This window comes from Zonotrichia leucophrys, chromosome Z (genome assembly GCF_028769735.1).
Source record: "Zonotrichia leucophrys gambelii isolate GWCS_2022_RI chromosome Z, RI_Zleu_2.0, whole genome shotgun sequence".
NCBI classification, from domain to species: Eukaryota; Metazoa; Chordata; class Aves; order Passeriformes; family Passerellidae; genus Zonotrichia; species Zonotrichia leucophrys.
In genome coordinates this window covers 60,939,516-60,959,250 of record NC_088200.1, presented here as the reverse complement: position 1 = coordinate 60,959,250, position 19,735 = coordinate 60,939,516, and the positions used below count along the sequence as shown (strand labels likewise).

The 19,735-nt window shown below is 39.8% G+C and overlaps 1 protein-coding gene across 8 annotated transcripts in view; it reads right to left on the bottom strand.

The window, feature by feature from the left end:
- Nucleotides 1–4,539: 4,539 nt before the first annotated feature.
- Nucleotides 4,540–19,735, bottom strand: part of LINGO2 (leucine rich repeat and Ig domain containing 2) — a 483,020-nt gene continuing 467,824 nt past the window's right edge. For all 8 annotated transcript variants that reach the window (XM_064735329.1, XM_064735331.1, XM_064735334.1 and 5 more), the window contains one exon: nucleotides 4,540–18,843. In XM_064735329.1, the coding sequence (XP_064591399.1) occupies nucleotides 16,987–18,843 (1,857 nt within the window). In that variant the 3' untranslated portion in view covers nucleotides 4,540–16,986. The remainder of the gene's footprint in view (nucleotides 18,844–19,735) is intronic.

Below are 19,735 nucleotides of genomic sequence, written 5' to 3'. Positions count from 1 at the left end.
GGCTTCCTTCAGGCATCCACCTGCTCCACTGTGAGGTTCTCCATTGGCTGCAGGGGGATCTCTGCATCCCTGTGGATCTCCATGGGCTGCAGAGGCACAGCTGTCTCAATGTGGCATTCACCATGGGCTGCAGGGGAATCTTAATGCTGGCACCAGGACACTTCCTCTCTCCTCTGTGGTGACCTTGGTGTCTGAAGGGCTGTTTCTGTCAGATATTCTCTCTCCATTTCTGGCTCAAGTTGATGGGGTTTTTTTTACCCCTCTAGTCTATATTACCTCAGAGGTGGTACCACTGCCACTGATGGGCTCAGCCTTGGCCAGTGGCAAGTCTCTCTTGGAGCAGGCTGACATTGGCTCCACTGGATACAGGGGAAGCTTCTAGCACCTTCTCAACGAAAGCAACATCCCTGCAGCCCACAGGGTTATCTTGCCATCAAAATCTTGCCATGCAAACCCAATTCACTATCTATATCTAATCCTTTCTGAAATCTACCTGGAATTTATTGCAAATGACTGGAACCTAATGATTTGTCTGCTAAGAGAGAGATCAGCAATTCTAGACTGGGTGTTATACAGAGTGAAAACTTTAGTAAGGCATTGAGCTGAAAATTGTGTTTATCCCTTTTTATAAATGGGACCCATACATGCAAATGTTGTTCCCAGACTCAATTTATAGCAGACACAGTTTTCATAAATAGCTGATTTAAATGAAAAAATTTGGTATTGTTTGCTACAATTTAAATTGATGCATACGAACATTTGTTATAGGCAGCAACTAAATATCACAGTTACAATTATACTCCAGCCTTGTATCCTGTAACTGCTTACATTTAACATTCATTCAATTTAATTTCTTGCTGACTGGAGATAAGTGAGCTTTTTCTTATAGTCAAAGGTGTCATAAAGTCCCAAAGAGAGGCTTGTGGAATTCTGGTTTGTGCCCCCTGTGCTAGTTATGCATTCATGGCACAACATGTACAGGCTTCAAAGGCATATGTGGTGAATATGTAATAAAAATTTTATTTAATTTACTAATGTTTGCCACAACCACTTCTAACTAATGCAAGAGAGAAAGTGGGAGTTCTGCATGCTATGTGCTCATTACTTAATAAGCACATTGTGCAGTGCACAAACTCTGAATATTAATGAATTTCTAAACATAAGAATCACATTCTTTTGGAACACAACATACAGACAACATAATGGCAAGGAGAAAAATGCAAAATAAAATTGTCAAGAGGAATCAGTATGATAGGAAATGAGGCTGCTATCAGCAAAAGATCATTTTTACTCAGTGATGGGAGTGTACCAGAAGGCAACACAAAGTTATTGGCTTGGAAAAATGAGTATTATAGAAATGGGTATTTGGGATTGAGGAAGGATAGTGGTGGGAGACTTAGCTGTGAAATAAGCACACAAGTGGTGTGTATCGCTTCTCTCAGCAATCCTATTGAGATGTTGACTGGGGTACAGGCATGATTAATTTTCTTGCTGTGTGCTAGAGCATTCTGAAAAGGGTTGAAGTTTCTTCTCTGTATGCATTTGCTAAGATGGTGCATCCAGAGTGCAATGTGATGGTCTTCTCATCAAAACTGAGTATTTTCAGGTTAAAAACCAAACCCAACCAAACCAAACCCAACCAAACCAAACCATCAAAAAAAAACCCCAAAACCAGGTAGTGATCTTTCAAAAAGGAGGCTGATTTCCTGATTCTGGCTGCTGAAAGTCAAAGAAATGTAAAAATTAAATTAAGGCATGTTATTCCTGTATAAAAGCAAGGACTTCCTTGTGTGGTATTAGGTCCCTTCTAGATTAAGGATTTCTATGTGACCTGGCATTAGGAAGCCAGCCACATATGTACAGAAGACAAATCTGAAAAGAGCTACTGCTAAAGACTGTGACTGCCTGTATTTGATCTAGAGTATGCTTTTATCTAAAAATGTAGAAACAAAATGAATATTTCCTCATAATTTTTCTGTAAAGTTTATTCAAAGGGAGGACACAGCAACAATGAAACCTATCAAACATAGGAAGATGTATGAATTACAAGACAGAACATTGACATAAAAACCCTCTTCCACCATTGTGTTTCAGTCCTGGATGGGAAAGACCTGGCTGATTTCTGAGGTGTCCCCACAAGAAGGCAAGCTGTCACTGAAAAGGTAATTAAGAAATCCAATATACTGCCTTCTTAGCCTGGATTTAAGCTAAGAGATTTCTATTTTAACAGAAAACGGTTCCAGTATTGCAATAGCACTCAGTACTATTCCTGTTATTAAAAATGTATCCATAAAGTCTTCATCTTCTAAAGAACAATCTTTTCCGGAAGAAAATTGTGCATAACCTCAAGCAGAGGTACAGGGTGAATATTTGTGGGTGACAAGGGCTTTAACTGTATTAGCTGTGTGCTGGATGCAAGGGCTGTGTTGTCACTCTTGTTTTTGTAAAACCCAATAATTCTGTTTATCTAACTGGCATAAAATCCCACCAGCTTCAAAAATATTGTGATACACATAGACCGAAGAAATATGCAGTTACTTGACAATCTTCAGCACTCATAACAGCAAAAGGATATATCTTTTACAATCCCTTGTTCTGGGGCACAGAACACTTGGCTTTGATTGTTCTCACTCTAGTTGACCTTTGTGTTCAAACTTGCTCTGGGCTTCTGCGCTGTAAAATTATTTCTTTCACAGGCCTGTTTGAGTACATCTTTGTCCTTTACCTTTATGGTACTCCAGAGCCACAATTTATTTTCTTGGTGGAAAGGTATCACTTCTTAGCAGTGAATATCTACAGAGATTATTGAGATAGTATTTATCTCTGCAATGGAGGCAGAAATTTTACACGACATTTTTAAAGAGGGACAGCGTTAACTGGCTGGAAGATGTGAGATACAAACGATGAATTGTTATTTGGCTTCACAGACCTCTTCGAGCTCCAGCTGAAACATCAGACTGGAATATCAGGATGGCTGTGGAAAGGACTGCCCAGCCATCATGCTGGAGGTCACCCACTGGGTGACCCACAGGTGCCAGCAGTCCCCTGCCCACTGGGAATGGTGTGTGCTGTGGAGAGGATGCCAGGGAGACCATGGGGTGATGACAGCTGTGGGTTTTGGGTGCCTGGGAGCTCTCGCCATGTGTCTCTGCAGCAGGCATTGTGCTGCGCTCCGAAGTCAGATGCTGTTTGCACTGAGAACCTGATGGGTTGGGCAGCTTCTCACAGGGAGCAGTCTGGCTTCCTGTTGGCCACCACAGCACCCTGCAGTGCCTGCTGCCCGCACCAGGAAGGGCCAGGCAAGCTCAGGGATCTGCTCTGGGGGTGGGCACAAAGAGCTGGCATCCACAGCCCCTGAAGCAGGAATCAGCACCAACCAAAGGCACACTTGACTGTCTGGGTGTTATACACACAGCTAGCAGATTTCAGGCTGAACCAGGCTGGACACACTCTGCCAGTGCCTGGGGATGAGAGCCAAGTGTGGCTCAGTTCATCAGTTTGGTCTGTTGCAGTGGGCCATGGCAGCAGTGCTCACTCTGCTGGGGCTTCCCAAAAGACACTTCTCCCCTGATTTTTTAGTCTTCTTCTCAGAATTAATGTTTTGTGCTTGTAACCAGGGACTTGGCTGGGTTGTCCCAGAGCCCTGTTAGATGCCTCTGGCATTTACTTCCTCTTGTTGCTGTTAGATACCACTCGGTAGCTCACAAATACACATCCCAAGGCTTGTCTATGCCTCAGGTGATCCTGTCTGCTATTCATGCCACTCTACAGCCCTCCACATAGGCTGGTTGCCATTGGAACTGTTCCAGCTGTTGTCTGGAAGCCAAACATCAGCATGAAACCAGAGCCCAGAGGTGTAGGCACCTTAACAGAACATGTGCTGAGGGCATGTCCATCTCCATAGCAAAGAAAAATTGTTTCCACCTGTGGGGGCAGATGTGTCTCTTCTTTGGCAATGATGAGCACAAAAGTAGAAGTGGACAGCAGAAAAAGGGCTTGAAGTGTGGAAGGGACCATTTAAAAGATTACGGATCAGCAGCTCCTCAGCACCCAGACCCATCTGCCCACACTTGCCTGGGATGAAGGCACTGGGACAAATTCATACATTTAATGGTCCTGGGACTCAATGGGAACATCACACGTGGAACTTGACAATCACACCCTGCTTGGAAATTGTGTGGAAAGGACAGTCTGGGAGATGATACTTCATGGCACATACTATCCTAGTTGGGGGAAACTAGATTGTATATGCAGAAAAGCAACTCTGTTAGACTGTTAAAGAAAAACCTTTTCTCCATACAAGCAGTATACTCACTAAAAATTATATGCATATTTCCAAAAGTATAGAAGAGGACTGGAATGACAGCCTTAAACTTTTGCCTTGAAAAACACAAGTGAACCAATAGTGGATTTTTATATTTATTTTTTCTCTTTTTTTCTTTCATTTTTCAAGGAAAGTATTCTTTGTGCCTCAACAGATGAAATTCATAACTTTGTATTGTGATTAGATAATTTAAACATAGAAATTAATTACAACAATGCACTTTCAAGCCTTTATTTCTTCATTTAGGTAATTGACAATTCAGAAGGACACAGACAATAGGCTTGTAGCAGAACAGTGTTACAATTAAAATCGATTTCTATGAAAAACAATTACAACAGCTGTTGAAAATCCAGGAAGGGTTGATATTTTGAACATAACAGAATGCATTTTAAGAAAGTATTTGTACTGAAATGAGGTGGTTTGTAGATCTCCTCTTTGAACGAGGAGAGAGGAGAATCCTTGTGTTTAAATACTGGAGGAAATGTATTTTATGATCCTCCTCTCTGAAGGGAGCATTTTATTACATTGAAAAAATAATTTTCTCATCAATGAGTTTACTTTTTACTCATGTTTCTGACTTTCATTCTTACAGTGTAAAACCCACCCGAGGTATTTTTTTTTAACGCATACCTCCTTTTATGTGCAGCATTTTAGATTTCTGCTTCAGTAATTTAACCCTTAAAGGACAAATTTATTTCTCACATGCCTTTTTGTATGCAGTTCCCTAAGATGACAAGCACATCCAGCAAATATTTCCTTCAGTTCTAAATGACTTGGACACACATCTTCCATTGTCCTGAAAGCTGATGGAGGTCTTGAAAAATAAAATGGAGGTACTGGTTAATCTTCTTCCCAAGGAGTAGTTGTTACTTTTAATCATGCCAGAGAGGCCATGCCTCAGAAATAGTTTACAGTGACTGCTGGATGCAAGGCTGTAACCATTAACTATCAAACATACTTCACTGACATTCACAGCAAAATCTTCTGGCTTCAGCTCAAAAGCAGAAGCTGGGAATGGGGAAGTTCCAAGTGTTTGGCTCATGTATAAGCAAAACAATCTTGATTAAAAGATGAAGATGAGGTTGGCCACAACTCAATGTTGTGGAAAATTGAGTTGTGTCAGGACAAATTTCCTATGATAAACACTGGCAGCAGTAATTTGAAAAGTGTATCCTTGTTACTTTATCTATTAAAGAGCGGGGAAACATGTGGAAATACTAGTTTTCTTTCAAGAAACTTGGATTAGAGAATGGAGAAATTGTAGGACTCAGTTTTGTTAGTCTTGTATAAGGACGAAACAAATATTTTTGTAGTAGTCTGAGTGCTTGGTGTGACACTTGACAATTGATGTGTGTTTTGCATTCATTTCAGCATTTCTCATCTATAATCAAAGGCAAAGACACAAATTGTGTAGATGCTTTAGGAAATAAAAATGGTTTTCAAGCATTGCAAACCAACTAATTAAGTGAGGCATTAAGAGGTCCTTTCATTGAAAATACCACTGAACTGCATAAAAGTCAGCATCTTGTTGGTGTGCATCTCTCATGACAATTTTCTTTCATACACTGCCACTGCTCTGCAAGATCCTTTAATTTAGAACTGTTGGAAAGGCTGATCACAGGGCAGACCACTGCTGTCACCACCTTGCCAAAAGGAGCGCTTTGAGCAGCAGGGCTTGCATTTCTTAAAAAAGATTTTCTTTGTTTGGTACCAACCTCCATTAAAATTTTCATTCCTCACACAGGTATGGGTGAACTATAACTGCTTGGCTTTATAACCCTTAGGAAAATGGTAGAATCATCCTTTTGAAAGGTAACTATTATTGTATTCTCTGAAGAGTTAGAGGCCCAGGGTTTTGATTACAGCTAAGAAATCCTGAGTTGCAGCCTTCTGTTTGTGTTATAAACTGAAAGCTATGCCTTCTCCGAGCCAGGAAAGGATGATCTGATATCCTTTAACAAAATGTGACAGTCTGCCAAACCTGTAAAAGCCAACAAAAATTCAATAAGGCCCATTAAAATGCAAATGTTTCTGCAACTCAGAAGGCTGCATTGCCTCTAACCCCTCTGCATGGCATGCCTGTTCAATGTGAAAGCAAAATGTTTTTTGCAGTGCATTAGAACTGCTGCACTGCACAGATGCAAAAAAGTCAATAGATTCTTAAGGTGAGATGTTTGGCTTTAGTGATAGCTATAATTTAGATAAGGATGTAAACTATTAATCTTTGTAAAAACAGCAAAGAGGTCTCTTAGCAAAAGTAATAGATTAAATTTGTTATCATTGTCTTCCTATAATAAAATAAGTGTGCTCTCCATCACTTGTGCTTTTGAGTAATACAAATAGGAAAGTTATTGGAAAATAGCTCAGAAAAATATAACTTCCACTTAGGGACTGATGAGGTAAATAAGATATTCCAGCTGGTGATTGCAGCATTAACTAGCTGAATGAATCCCCTAGCTATTAATTAATAAACCAGATTCTGCAAACCAAAATAATTCCAGAATTACTTGGACAACAAGCTAACTACCAATGTAACATAATTTTTTAGGTATGTTTTAATTTCTATTAATGTTTACTATCCAGTCCCACATTTTACTAACTTCTTACTGTATTTCATTTCCCATTGATTACTAAGATTGAAATTTAAGCTTCCAAGAAGAGAGGGAAAATGAGGAATTTCCTGTATCTAGGAAAGAAGGAATTTAGTCTAATTTCCCAGACCGCTACAGAGCCTGAGTAGACAGAAAGGCCAGTTCCTTTGCAATAACTCTGCATTTCTTAATCCAACATTTTCACACTTTATTTGTGCTTTCCCAGTATGAATTACCAGCCTCTCCTCCAGTTTCAGATAGTACCAGAGATGAACAAAGCCCTTTTTTGTTGTTTTTTAATAGTATGTCATCTACAGCTGTACGTGGGAAGGTTTTATGATGCAGAAAATTCACTGTGAGCATTCCCTTATATGAGAATAACTCAGCCTCTGTGAATTGAGTTTACTTGGTAAGTAGTGGGATTTTCAATTTCCCATCAGCTTTTAAAAATACAAAAATATTAAACCCAGGCATTACTTAAAATAAACTTTGGATGCCAAGATTTGTTTATTTAAAGATGTCTGTATTATCCAATATAGGGGCTAATAACTCTGTGGCAAATCCTCTATAGTAGATGTGCAATAATATAAATATTATTAAAAATTTTTGAAAGTGACTGTGCTTTAGAAAATTTTGTATGCTTTTAAAAATCTAAAGTGTGTTTGTCTGTTAGGAGTTATTAATAAATTTTAATTTTTTTCCTTATTTTTGATGAATGTGTCAGTGATTGCCTGATGTGATGGTGTTATTCTCTACCTGGTTATCATGGAGAAAACTAGTAGCTGCTTCTACTGTAAGAACTGGAAATTGCTGAATAGATCTTGTGATATAGGAACAGGTTCTACCTCTTGATATAGAGTAATATTAGGATGGAGGAACCTTTGGAGATAAACCTCTGTTCCCTGTGCAGTGGTAGGGAAAATGGCTCTTTTTTCATGTCATACTGAAGGCAGTACTGCAGTACATTTGACTGCCAATCTGATTAAAAATATTATAAATAAAATAGATTACTGTAATAAAATGAATAGTAAAGTTTCTCTGACAATTTGCATTTGCATTTGACATTCTGCTCCAGAGGAGGGTACATTGGTGTAAATCATTCAAAATTTTTTGGAGGTGTCAAATGCAAATGCAGGAGGATAAGACACATTTCAGGGGACATAGGAGAGCTCAGATTCAGCCCCTGTCTGTCTCTGCTCCTAGCAATTTATCAGGATTTCAAGTTGCTTCTTCTTTTCCTGAGACAGTAACTGTTTTCCCTTCTAGAGAACAAGACCCTTGGTTAGACTATAAGGGGTATTCAGGTGTTAAATCTTAATTCAGATTATCCCAGAAATCATGAAAAAAAATGCTGTTGGTAAAAGTATCTAACTGTGGAAAAATAGGAGTAGCAATAGTTTAGATTACAGCCTGCGTCCTTCTTCAAAGCTGATCTCTGATGAACGCTTGGTAGGTTGTGGCAAGTCTCAGGGGGTTGAAATGGGTTTCAACCTCAGCAGAATCTACTTTCCACCACTTAATTTTTTTGTAATTACAGAGGTGTTTGAATACTGGTGATTTCCTCAGTAACCATGATTCAAATGCAGATTTTCAGTATTTGTTGCCTTCCAAGTGACGCAGCTGGTGAAATCTATCTTTCTGCTGTTCTCTCTGTGGTGCTGTTAAGTGCCATGCTTTTCTTCCTCCAGCATCCACTTGATTGGTATCCCCGTCAGTCACCTGAACACTCTGCATGTGTAGAAGTGAGGACACAGGCTCCCTGATACTTTGTACGGATAATAAATCCCAATACGCATCTGAATGAGACCCGGGTATTTTCTCTGTGTTTGAGGGCTTCATGCAATGAAGGAGGAGAGTGAGTAACTGAGAAATACCTGCCAGAGTCTTGTCTTTCTCACTGTGTTCATTCAGATTCTCAGTTCAAGAGGGATGGGCCTGAAAAGTTAGCTTGTTGTGAAGACCTGGCACTAAGGACCTCTGTAAGGAAAGTGTATTTTTCTGGTGTTAGTTTTCTACACTGCACCCTGGGGAAAAAAGTGTTCAGCCACAATAGGGGAAACAATGTAAATTTTCTTCACTTTTGCAAGTAAATTTTGCCACTCCATGGAATTATTTATTTGGGTTTCATTGTGGATAAGTATGACACACATCATGACATAAGCCCTAAAGTAACTTTTAAAATGACATTCAGGACAACTGTCTTAACAACAAAGCGCTTTTTTTTTGGTTTTTTTTTTTTTTTTGTTGGTTTTTTTTTTCCATTATATTTGCATATTTTGCTCAAACATGAAGCAAACTTCCGGACAAACCTGAATTGTCATGTGCTTCATGGATCATGACAGCAAGGCTGTCTCATTTCCCATCCATACTCATGATCATATATATCAAAATAAATTACAGCACAATTTTTCATGTTAATCTTGTCACTTTTTAAAAACAATATACATTTAATACTTGAAATAAGAAAGAAACAAAACAAATATAACTATTTTTTTCACACACAAACATGTACATATGAACTACATGTGCTTGCAAACAGATTTCAGTGTGATGATATTTTAATATATCTGCACTATGGCATTCCCTCAACAAACAGTGAGAGACTTGTTACCATGTGTACTTGCTCAAAAGCCAACTTCCTACTATATGGCTGTAAGCTCAACAGGTCAGTGTTATAATTTACTTCCTACTTATACAGTGCCCAGTGTAATGAAGCCAAGGTGTTTACTTTTAGTATCAAAATGACATAAATTAATTCTTTAAGAAGCAATAATATTTTGTTTTCTGAAAGACCAAAATTACTAAAATGTGTGCAAGTTGACCATTGTCTTCATAGATGCCTGTGCAGCTGCCTATGCACAATGCTTTAAAGCCATTGTTCTTGGCCTGAAGTGTGAGGAGGTGATATTTCTGACATGCAAATGCCATGAGTAGAAATAGGCAGACTTCTTCAAGGTCAGAGATTTCCATTTTCCTTTTATCCTTCTCTTCCCAGAATGTATATTTTCATGTTCTGCTGCTGTGCTAGCAGTGTAAATATTAAAGCAATCCAGAATAAAAGGCACAAGATGCCACAAGATGAGAAATAATTAATACATAAGTTCTGCAGTTCTGCATACAGCCTGCTTAGTAGAAATCAAAAAAGATAGATTGATTTATCAAATTTCTAGTGTAACCAGGACCAACAGAATGGTGTCAAGAGGATTTCTCCTGATTTATATTGCCTGACTACAGTAGAGAATCTGTTTTCTGTCTCTTACTGCCACAGTTCTGCTTCATGACAATTTTGGTACCGTTGAATAAATACAGAAAATCAAATTATGAGGCAAAAGTCTGTCCTTTTGTATGTATCTATAACCTATTTTAATATGAAAACATCTTTCATTTTAAGCTGAAATAACATAGAGCATTTTATTCACTGCGCAGTCTTTTTCCTCATTCTGCTGATGCTATAAATACAGATTTTTATTTCCAGCTGGCCTTACACCCAACCACCTGCTTCTAGTGAAAAAGATAAAACAAAGCAAAACAAAACAAAAACCCCCCAAACCCCAAAAATTCCTGCAGATGGCTTTTCACATGTAGCTATCTTAGTAGCAGGATTCTCACAGAATTTGATTTATTTAATTTGCAAAAGGAGGTTTACTCAAGCTTCTTCTTTCTTTATTACTTTTATTTTTGGCTTGAAGAAGGTTTAGGATCCTGCTTTAAGATTTAGATTCCAAGAGCCATGTGAATATTCAATGAAATTTAACCTAATCCAGAGATCTACCTTTGGCATTACAGTCATTGGAAATCGAGAAGGGAATTGAGCAGAGCTAGGAGACAGACAAAAGGAGCATGTGTCTCTGAAATAACTGTGATTCTTCTAAGCTGCCAAGGAAAATTGAGATTTTAATTCTTATTACAGATAATAAGAACAGGGCATCCAAATTGCTTGGCTAACTTGAAAAATCTCATTCATTTCTTGAAACATTCTCCAGCAATCAGGCCCTTTGACTTTCTAAAGATGTCCCTTTAACTCCTTCAGACACAATTGAGTTTTAAATTACTTCTTTCCTGGTTCTTTTTAGCACAAAGAGCAGTCAATCACACAAGATATTGAAAGAACATCAGAAAGCATGTATCCAATTTTTTCCCACATGTGGTTTTATGGCAAAACCATTGATCATCTGCAGCAGACCAAGATTTCTAAGACACTGCTGCTGTGCTGCTCATCAGAATTACAGTTCAGGGAGGAGGGACAACTTGACTGTATATTATTTTCCCTACTACTCCATGCCAAGCCACATGGTGAGCAGAGGATGGGAATGGACAAACAGTCATCATGATAGCCCCAGATAGGCTAGGACCACTCAATAGTAAAAGCTTATTAGCAAACTGGTCAGAAGGGGCTTCCTCTTCCTCACTTCTTGCTGGATGTTTCACTGCTCTAACTGGAGGTGGAACAGACTGTAGCCTATTATGCAAATATTGCCTCCTGTGAAGAAAATTGAGTAAGGGTTGTGCATTTTATTGGTGGCTAATGGACTGCATTGTCATGGGATGCAGTAGTGAATAAGGCAAAATAACTGCATGATTGTAGTTTCTTGTCTGTCCTTGCTGGAAACTGCTGTTGTCCTTGGGCAGCCAGAAATTGCTTGCTCACCTGAATTTTCAGGAACTGCTTTGTCTTTTCATGAGTTAAATGCAGATATCTGACATTCATACATTCTGAGAGTCTTTCTGGGAAAGTCTAATGTCAAAAACAGATATCCAGGCATGGTGTATGAAAGTCTGTTTCACATCTTAGATGTGATTTAGTTGCAACATGGCCTATATACCTCAGTAATCTCCTTGCCAGTTTTTTCTTCTATTACAAAGTTCAGATATAACTTTCTATTAAATATTAATGCTGACTTCTTATGTTGTCTCATCTGCCTGAATTACAATTTGTCGTGCTGAGGGTGTAATGTATAGCATTTCTTAATTTTCTTCATTGTGTTATAATTGTTGTTGTCATAGGTGATGCAAAATCAAAATTAAGCAAATAAGGAAAAAAAAGATAGCTACCATTCAAGTAAATAAAGGAAACCTTGAATGGCAGTATGATAATGAAGCCAGCTGAAATGAAGTTTAGTTAAAAAATGTCCAGTGAGATCAGCAGTTCTCTAGGGGCCTTGGTGTCTCCAGTTGTATCAGGAGCTATTGCCTGTGCTGGCACTTATGTGTGAATGTATAATAAGGTGGGTACAGAGGGTAAAAGCAGTCTGAATCTTCCCAGTCTGAATCTAACATTATGTTTTAATGGACAAAGCCGCTCTGCAAAGAAAGTTGCAAAGTTAAGAAGAAAGAAGAAGGGACAAAAACCAGAGAACCAACTCAAAACTTAAAAAAAGGTTGAGGTGGGGTGCTGCTTGCAAATGATTTTTTGGCAAATCATAGCAAACATCCCTTTTCTGCATCCATTGCTTCAATGTTCTCTTTAACTCAAGGAAAGTTAAACTGGTTTGGAAAAGGGCTAGATTAAAAACTGTTTGAAGTTTTCAAGGCCCAAAGAAAGGTGAATGCTGCCACAAGCAGTTGGTTTCTGGTCACTGGTTATGTTCCCAGGGTTCAGGACTGGGCCCAATCTGGTTTAATATCTTTATCAATGATCTGAAGTTCTCCCTCAGTGAGTTTTCAGGTGACATCAAGTTGGATGTGAGTGTTGATCTGCTGGAGGGCAGGAAAGCCCTGCAGAGCCATCTGGACGGGCTGGATTAATATTTCAAGGCCAATGGAATGAGGTTCAAAATGGCCAAGCACTGGATCCTGTCCTTGGGTCACAATAACCTCATGGGGTGCTGCAAGCTGGGGATGGAGTGGCTGGAAAGTGGCCTAGCAGAAGACCAGGGAGGGCTGGCTGTCAGCAGCTGACCACGAGCCAGTGTGTGCCCAGATGGCCAAGAAGGCCAATGGTGTCCTAGCCTGTATCAGTGATGGTGTGGCCAGCAGGAGCAGGACAGTGATTGTCCCCCTGTACTTGGCACTGGTGAGGCCACACCTCAAGTCCTGTGTGCAGTTCCTGTTCCACTCACTACAAGAAGGACATTGAAGTGCTGGAATGTGTCCAGAGAAGGGCAACAGAGCTAGGGAGGAGTCAGAGCTAGGAGAGACTTACAGTGTAAGTCCTATGAGGAGTAGCTGAGGAAACTGGAGGTGTTCAGTCTGGAGAAAAGGAGGCTCAGGGGAAACTTATGACTCCCTACATCTCCTTTGGAGGAGGTTGTAGCCAGATGAGGGTCAGCCTCTTCTCCCAGGCAGCCAGTGACAGGAGGAGAAGATATAGGCCCAAGCTGCACCAGAAGAGATTCAAGTTGGACATCAGGAAGAATTTCTTCACTAAAAGGGTGTTTAAGCATTGAAATGGACTGCCCAGGGAGGTGGAGACACTATCCATGGGGCTGTTCATTAAATGACTGGGCGTGACACTTAGTGTTATGGTCTAGTTGTCGGGGTGGTGATCAGTTAAAGGTCAGAATTGATGATCTTGAAGGTCTTTTCCAACCTAAATGATTCTGTGATTCACTGTGATTCTGTAAACACTTGTACATTCATCTGTTCTTATCTTCATACTGATCTGTGTAAGTGGACTTCAAAACATATTTGCGAGAGGCCCGGGCACTGCTCTTACAGGAGTTATTGACAAGGATATTTTAGTACCTGTTTTCTCAAGTTCCTTTGCTGGTTCGGACATTTTCAGTTTTCTCCTTTTTTGCAGAACTATTGCTGCTTCTCAGAGTTTTGTTGCACTGGCTGCCAGGTAAATTCAGGCTAGTGTCAGCATGGAGACCAGCCAGTATACAAGTCAGAGGTAGGTTAAAACCTTTGATTCCTCTTTTAGTGCCAGGTATGCACTACCAACCTGTTTCTGAATATATGATAGGGGAGACATATGGGTCAGATGCCTTCTCGCAGCCCAGTCCTTTTTCTCCCCTGCAGTAAAATAAACTGTGGTGCATCTCCTTGATCTCTAGCAGAGAATTGACTCCTTCAAGAGGCAGGGTAAGCATTCAGCCACAGTTCTTAAAATAATTGCCAAAAAGGTTCTTGTCTGGGTCTGACTTTGACACTGTATTCCTTATTCACCCAAAAGAGCCATAGTAAGTATGTGTCCCACAAATACATAAGAAGGAGACTATGTGGAGCAAGACAAAAGTGTCTCTGGGTCTTGCTGTCCTCACTTCTGTTAAGAGGTGCCATATGCCTTGTTAAGTCCATGCTGAAATAAGTAGGCTGCAAAAAGTAGAACATTGCTAGAGGCAGGGAACGAACACTGATTCTGAAAAACTGAATACTGACTGAACTCAAGGCAATACACAGAACGCTGACAGCTCTGCAAGGTGGTGCTCAGCAACAGCAAGCGGTGATTTCCATCACCAGCACACATTCACATAGATAACTAAGCACATTTCTGCTCACAAATCCTTGCAGTGCACTAGCTGCAATCACTTCTTAGAGTCATTCCAAGGGAATAGGGGAATACAGCAACTCATAATTAATACTAAAAGTACATGTTTTCTAGGGTGGTGTTTTTTGAGATTATTTTTTTTTATTGTGTAATTTAATATGAAGAAATCAGCTGAAAATGTCTAGAACTTAGGTGAATTTTTGCTTCTAACACTGATTTTAACATTTAACATGAAATGACTGCAGGGGCAATAGATAACTAGTTGAAAAAAATGACAATTACAAGGGAAAGGCACATGCAAATGTCTTCAAGGGACAGTTCAGAAACATTTTGTTTTATCCCCATTTGTTTCTTTAACTGCCCGCATTAAGGTACAGTAGAATTTTGGACTTCAGTGCAGTGGTTATTACGTCAACAAAAATAATTTCCCTGGTGTTAGAATTTAGTCAGGGGTTGTTCCATTATATTAATGTTCTAGAAATGTCATAGAACTAAGAGTATTCTTATCAAGCATGTCCATAAATCTCCAACTGTCTAGTTCAGAGCATAAAACAAAACGAAGCAAGAAACCCCAATTCTAAACTTAAAGCCAAGTTAAGTGAAAAAAATTCTATGAACCCTTGCAACCTCCTCAGTTGGACAATCTAAAATGAAGCAACAACGCAACCAATGATCAATCACTAAAAAAAGAGATTCTCAAAGCTGCCTAGCCTTGGGTCCTGCAGCTAAGTTATGGGTATCTCTGGGGAGTGCAGCTGAATTTTACAACTTTTGGCACATTTCCCTTGATAGAAGTGGGAGACTTTTCATCCTGCTTTTAAAATCTCTGCAAAGAACATGGATACTAATTTTAGAAGCACTTGCATCCTATCATATATCAGCCTGACCTTGGTTTCAAAATGCCAAAATCTAATACTAAGATTGAACACAGGCTCTTCAATCACATTAATCTGAAGGTTCTGTTTTATAATATTTCATATTCATCTTGGTTAAACATAGATGTACTAATTGTCATCCTGTCTCCAGATTATGCCAATCATTTAAAAATGGTACTTGCTATCAACCATGTATGACAAACTTATGGCTCCTAACTGGTGGAAAACTTGAGAGGTGGCTGAACAACTTTGCATCTTGCAATTGCTAAGGATTTAAAAATAAAATCATGGTATTTATGATAAAGCATAAAATTTCACTTTTCAGTCTTTTGAAGATTTCTTTGGAAAAATAAAACAAACAAAAGGTTACTTGTACTGAACTAATGTTCCACTTCTGTCTTCTTTCCATTTAAAAAGATTCCTAAAATCTGGAAAAACTTGCCCCTCTTGCTCTAAGATACTGCCCCTGAAAGAAACATAACCACATTGTTATTAAAATGGCATCAAGAATAGCTAAGGAATCTGTTCTTGGAAATCAGCTTTGTGTTATCTACAAATATACAAGATGAGAATGACAGTGGCTAGAGGTTCATTATATCTGGCAGTATGTCAGCCTTTTTGAGGCTATCATGTTTTAAACATTATTTTAGTATTATAAATCCCCATATTATGCATGACCAACTGTAGTTTACTTGGCATTGGAGAAGAGTTCATTCTTAGTAACGTTTGTATGTTTTAATTCACTTGTATAAAGAGTAAGATGACCATATTTCCCAAGGAGTCTGCAGAATGTATTATGCTCTTTATTTGGCCCAGTACACATTAACATTTTAACAGTAGGTTTGAAATTAATATCAGGGCTAACAAAACTGATTTCTCTCTCTTCAAGGTAGAACTCAACTCCTCCATGCCAGCATTGACTAGTGGGTTGCCTTCCCTGTGTGAGAGCCAGGGCTGTATTACAGTAAACTGGTCCAGTGTGATATCACAGATATAAAAAATATTCCATTCTGTATCAAAACTAGGCACATGCCTTATATTTATATGAAGAGTAGATCAACAGAGTTGAGCGGTTTTGCTCTCAACTATTCAGGTCTGGCCTTCTACATGAGGAGAAAAATATCTTATATTATTTCTAATTAGTAACTACAAGGATCTAATTTGGGTTTTTATGGTAGTTAAAAGATGGGTGACATCACACTTGGGTCAGTATTGGTGGATATCTAAAAGTACAACCTCTCATTTGTATTGCTTCAAAATGTACACAGTATAGATGTAGATTTAAAAAAAAAAGCTACCAATTTTTTTTTGTGTTGAACCAACTAGAAGGGAGGATGCAAAGTTTTACCAAATGAGATATATGGATACAAATTTCATTGCCGAGTGTGGTTTAGACAAATGTGTCTTTTTCTTTAAGTATGTAAATCCTACACTGTAGGTTTTTTTCTTTTCCTTTTGTAGCAGTAGAAAATGTTGAACAATTGTCCATGAGCATGAGCCAGTGGTTCATTGCTGATATCCCCAGAATGCCAATATTTGCAATGCAAACAGTTAGTACAATTTCCCAGTTCTATGAAAGGCCCTGACACATCTGCCTCAAGGTCTGGAGGCTCTGTTGTATAACCACAAATAGTCTTTCCATTTTCATATAACCTTTTGATACACTGACAGCTGCATTAAGCTGCTTCTGCCTAGCAATTCCACATGCCAGGCTGTTTTAATTGGTTTTAATGCCACAGAAAAAGCACTGCTAGCAGAATATCATCAAATCATTTTCATATTGAACCTTCGTGGTCCAGAAACCTCCCCTTCAACCACAGCACCATTGTTTTTGCGAGGGACATATTCAAGGTCAATGCTGGTTTTGTGTTTGCCTTTCCCTCGGCTCCACACAAAAAGAAGAAGGAAACAAAATAAAACCACTCCAAGGAATGTGAAACAGCCCATAGCTGTGGACACCAATATTGTCTTAAGGTCCAGAGAGTAGCTGTTTGCATTAGTTCCATTAGAACTTGTGTCGTTGGAGTCTGTCATATACATAGGGGTCCTGTTGGCATAAAGGAAACGGTCTGAAGTAAACCCCTTTACTGTCAGGGAGGCTGAGTAGGTGTCATTCCCAGCTGCGTTACTTGCAATACAGACATATATCCCAGTGTCCTGGTCTTGGGCAAATCGTATCTCCAGGGTGCCATCTCCCAGCACAGTGGCTCTACCATTTGATTTAGTTGTGATCAGCCTCCGGCGTGGGGTAACCCAGGAGATGGTAGGCTGTGGGTCCCCATCAGCATTGCACATGAGCTGCACGGTCTGTCCTTCCTCCACTACCAGGTACTGCAACTTCTTGTCTTGTATCTTGGGCTTCTTACAGGTGAAATAAAAGGAGAGAGCTGTGCTGTGAAAGTCTCTGAATGACCTCTCTCTGACACTGTCTGGGCCCGCACACATTGGTGGCTCACCACCAAACTGCAAGGTGGGCTGCCGCTGCAAAATCCAAAGAAGACGACAGTCACAGGCCAGAGGGTTGTTGTTAATGCAGAGGACCTCAAGGCTTTTGGAGGAATGGAATACATTCTCTTCTAGGGTTTCTAACAGGTTTTGGGACACGTTAAGCACGCGTAAGAATCGGAGCCCTTGGAAAGCATGTGGTTCAATGGTACGCAGCTGTGCCCCCACCATGTGGAGCTCCTGTAGGCGCACTAAATCCGACAGCATGCCCGCCTCGATGGTGCTGATGGGGTTGTAAGACAGGTTGAGATGTGTCAGGTAAACCAGATGTTTAAAAGCAGAGTAAGGTACTGCAGACAGGTTGGTGTTTGTGATGGATAGAGAAGTCAGGTTGAGACCGTACAGACTGTTGGCAGGCAGCATGTCCAGGAGGGGCCAGGCCTCTATCTGCAGGTCCTTCAGGCGAAACAGTCTTTTAAAGGCGTACGCCGGCAAAGCATTAATGTTGAGCTGTTTCAAATGCAGGCTGATGAGGTTGTGGAGGTGAGAAAGGGCTTCTGTTGGTACAGCTGTGAGGTTGCATCTCTCCAGGGTGAGCTGCTCCAGGCTAAGCAGCCCACTGAAGGCCCTGTGTGATATATACACCAAATCATTGTCCCCAACCTCCAGGGATTTTAGGTTATGCAGATCTTGAAACATGTAGTCCAGCAAAATGACAATCTTGTTTTCACTTATATCAAGCTTTGTTAAGTTTGACAACCCAGTGAACACCCCAAGGGGGACCAGTTTCAGACGGTTTCCTTTCAGCCTCAAGGAGCGCAAGTTGAAGAGATTGTTAAAAGCTCCAGGCTCAACGTTGGAGACAATATTGTCGCTGAGGTCAATCTCCTCCAGCAATGGGTATGATGTGAATTCCTCAGGGTTAACGCTTTTCAGTCGGTTCTTGCTGAGGTCCAAGATTTTGGTCTCAATGGGAATGCCTTCTGGGATGGACATCAGACGTCTGCGGTGACAGCTGACAGACTTGTTTTGTGCTGAGCATTCACAGCGGGCTGGGCAGCCCGCAGTGGGGCTTGTGAAGAAAAGCAGCACAGCCAGACCCAGGAACAGCTGCCAGCATGATAGAGCTGTGTAACGCATGATTCCACTGATCTGGGCTAACCCTCCGTCACGGGCCTGTGGGGTGAGGATGGGAAAGGGGAGAAGTTAAGTCTGCAGAAAAAGAACAGTACCATTGCAAAGCAAATGCATGTGTTTTCATATTAAGCAAATCAATAAAACCTATTGTGAATGGCATGACCTATATAAAGCAGATTTTACTTCAATATCATAGGGCTAGTAAAAGGATTTGTGTATCCAGCAGTTACCTCCAGATGTTGATGAAGACAAAACAGCTTTTACTACTGCAAACAATAGAAGACCTTTCAGTCTTTTCTCAATTTCAGTAGGTTTCCCCAAGACAGTTCTATAATTAACCCAGAGATAAATACCATTCACTATGCAAAAAGGGCTAATAGCATTTGCGATAAGTTTACAGCATTGGATTTCTGTGAGGTGATATGAAACCAATATTTTGCCTCCCGTTAGTGTTTTAAGGCAAATGTTAATGACGTCATATAATCAAGAAAAGGAGGTCCTTGACAATGAAAAGATTCCTCTTATTATTTATTGCATATATTACAGTTATAAAGAGATGAAGCTTGTTCATGCATACACATACACAATGGCTCAGACGAGGAAGGAAAAACTGGCGCATCTCTGATTAGAATTTATAATAGGTCAAATTGATTCTTTGCTTTTCACTGCACAGAGATATTTTGTGTGACTGTTTAGAACCCAAGATCCAAAAAGGGTTTGCAGAATATATCTTTGTGATTCCAAGACATATAAACTAGTTTTAGGAAGACAAAAACAAGGTAAGATGAGCTGTCCATATTTAAGCAGTGCAGTGTCCAAAGAAGCCCCACAGATTTAGTGAAAATCACAGTTTGTAAAGGATTTATTCATTCACACCTTCAGGTTAAAAATGAGGATAGAAGAAGGCAAGATATTTTCTACTAAAGTAGCT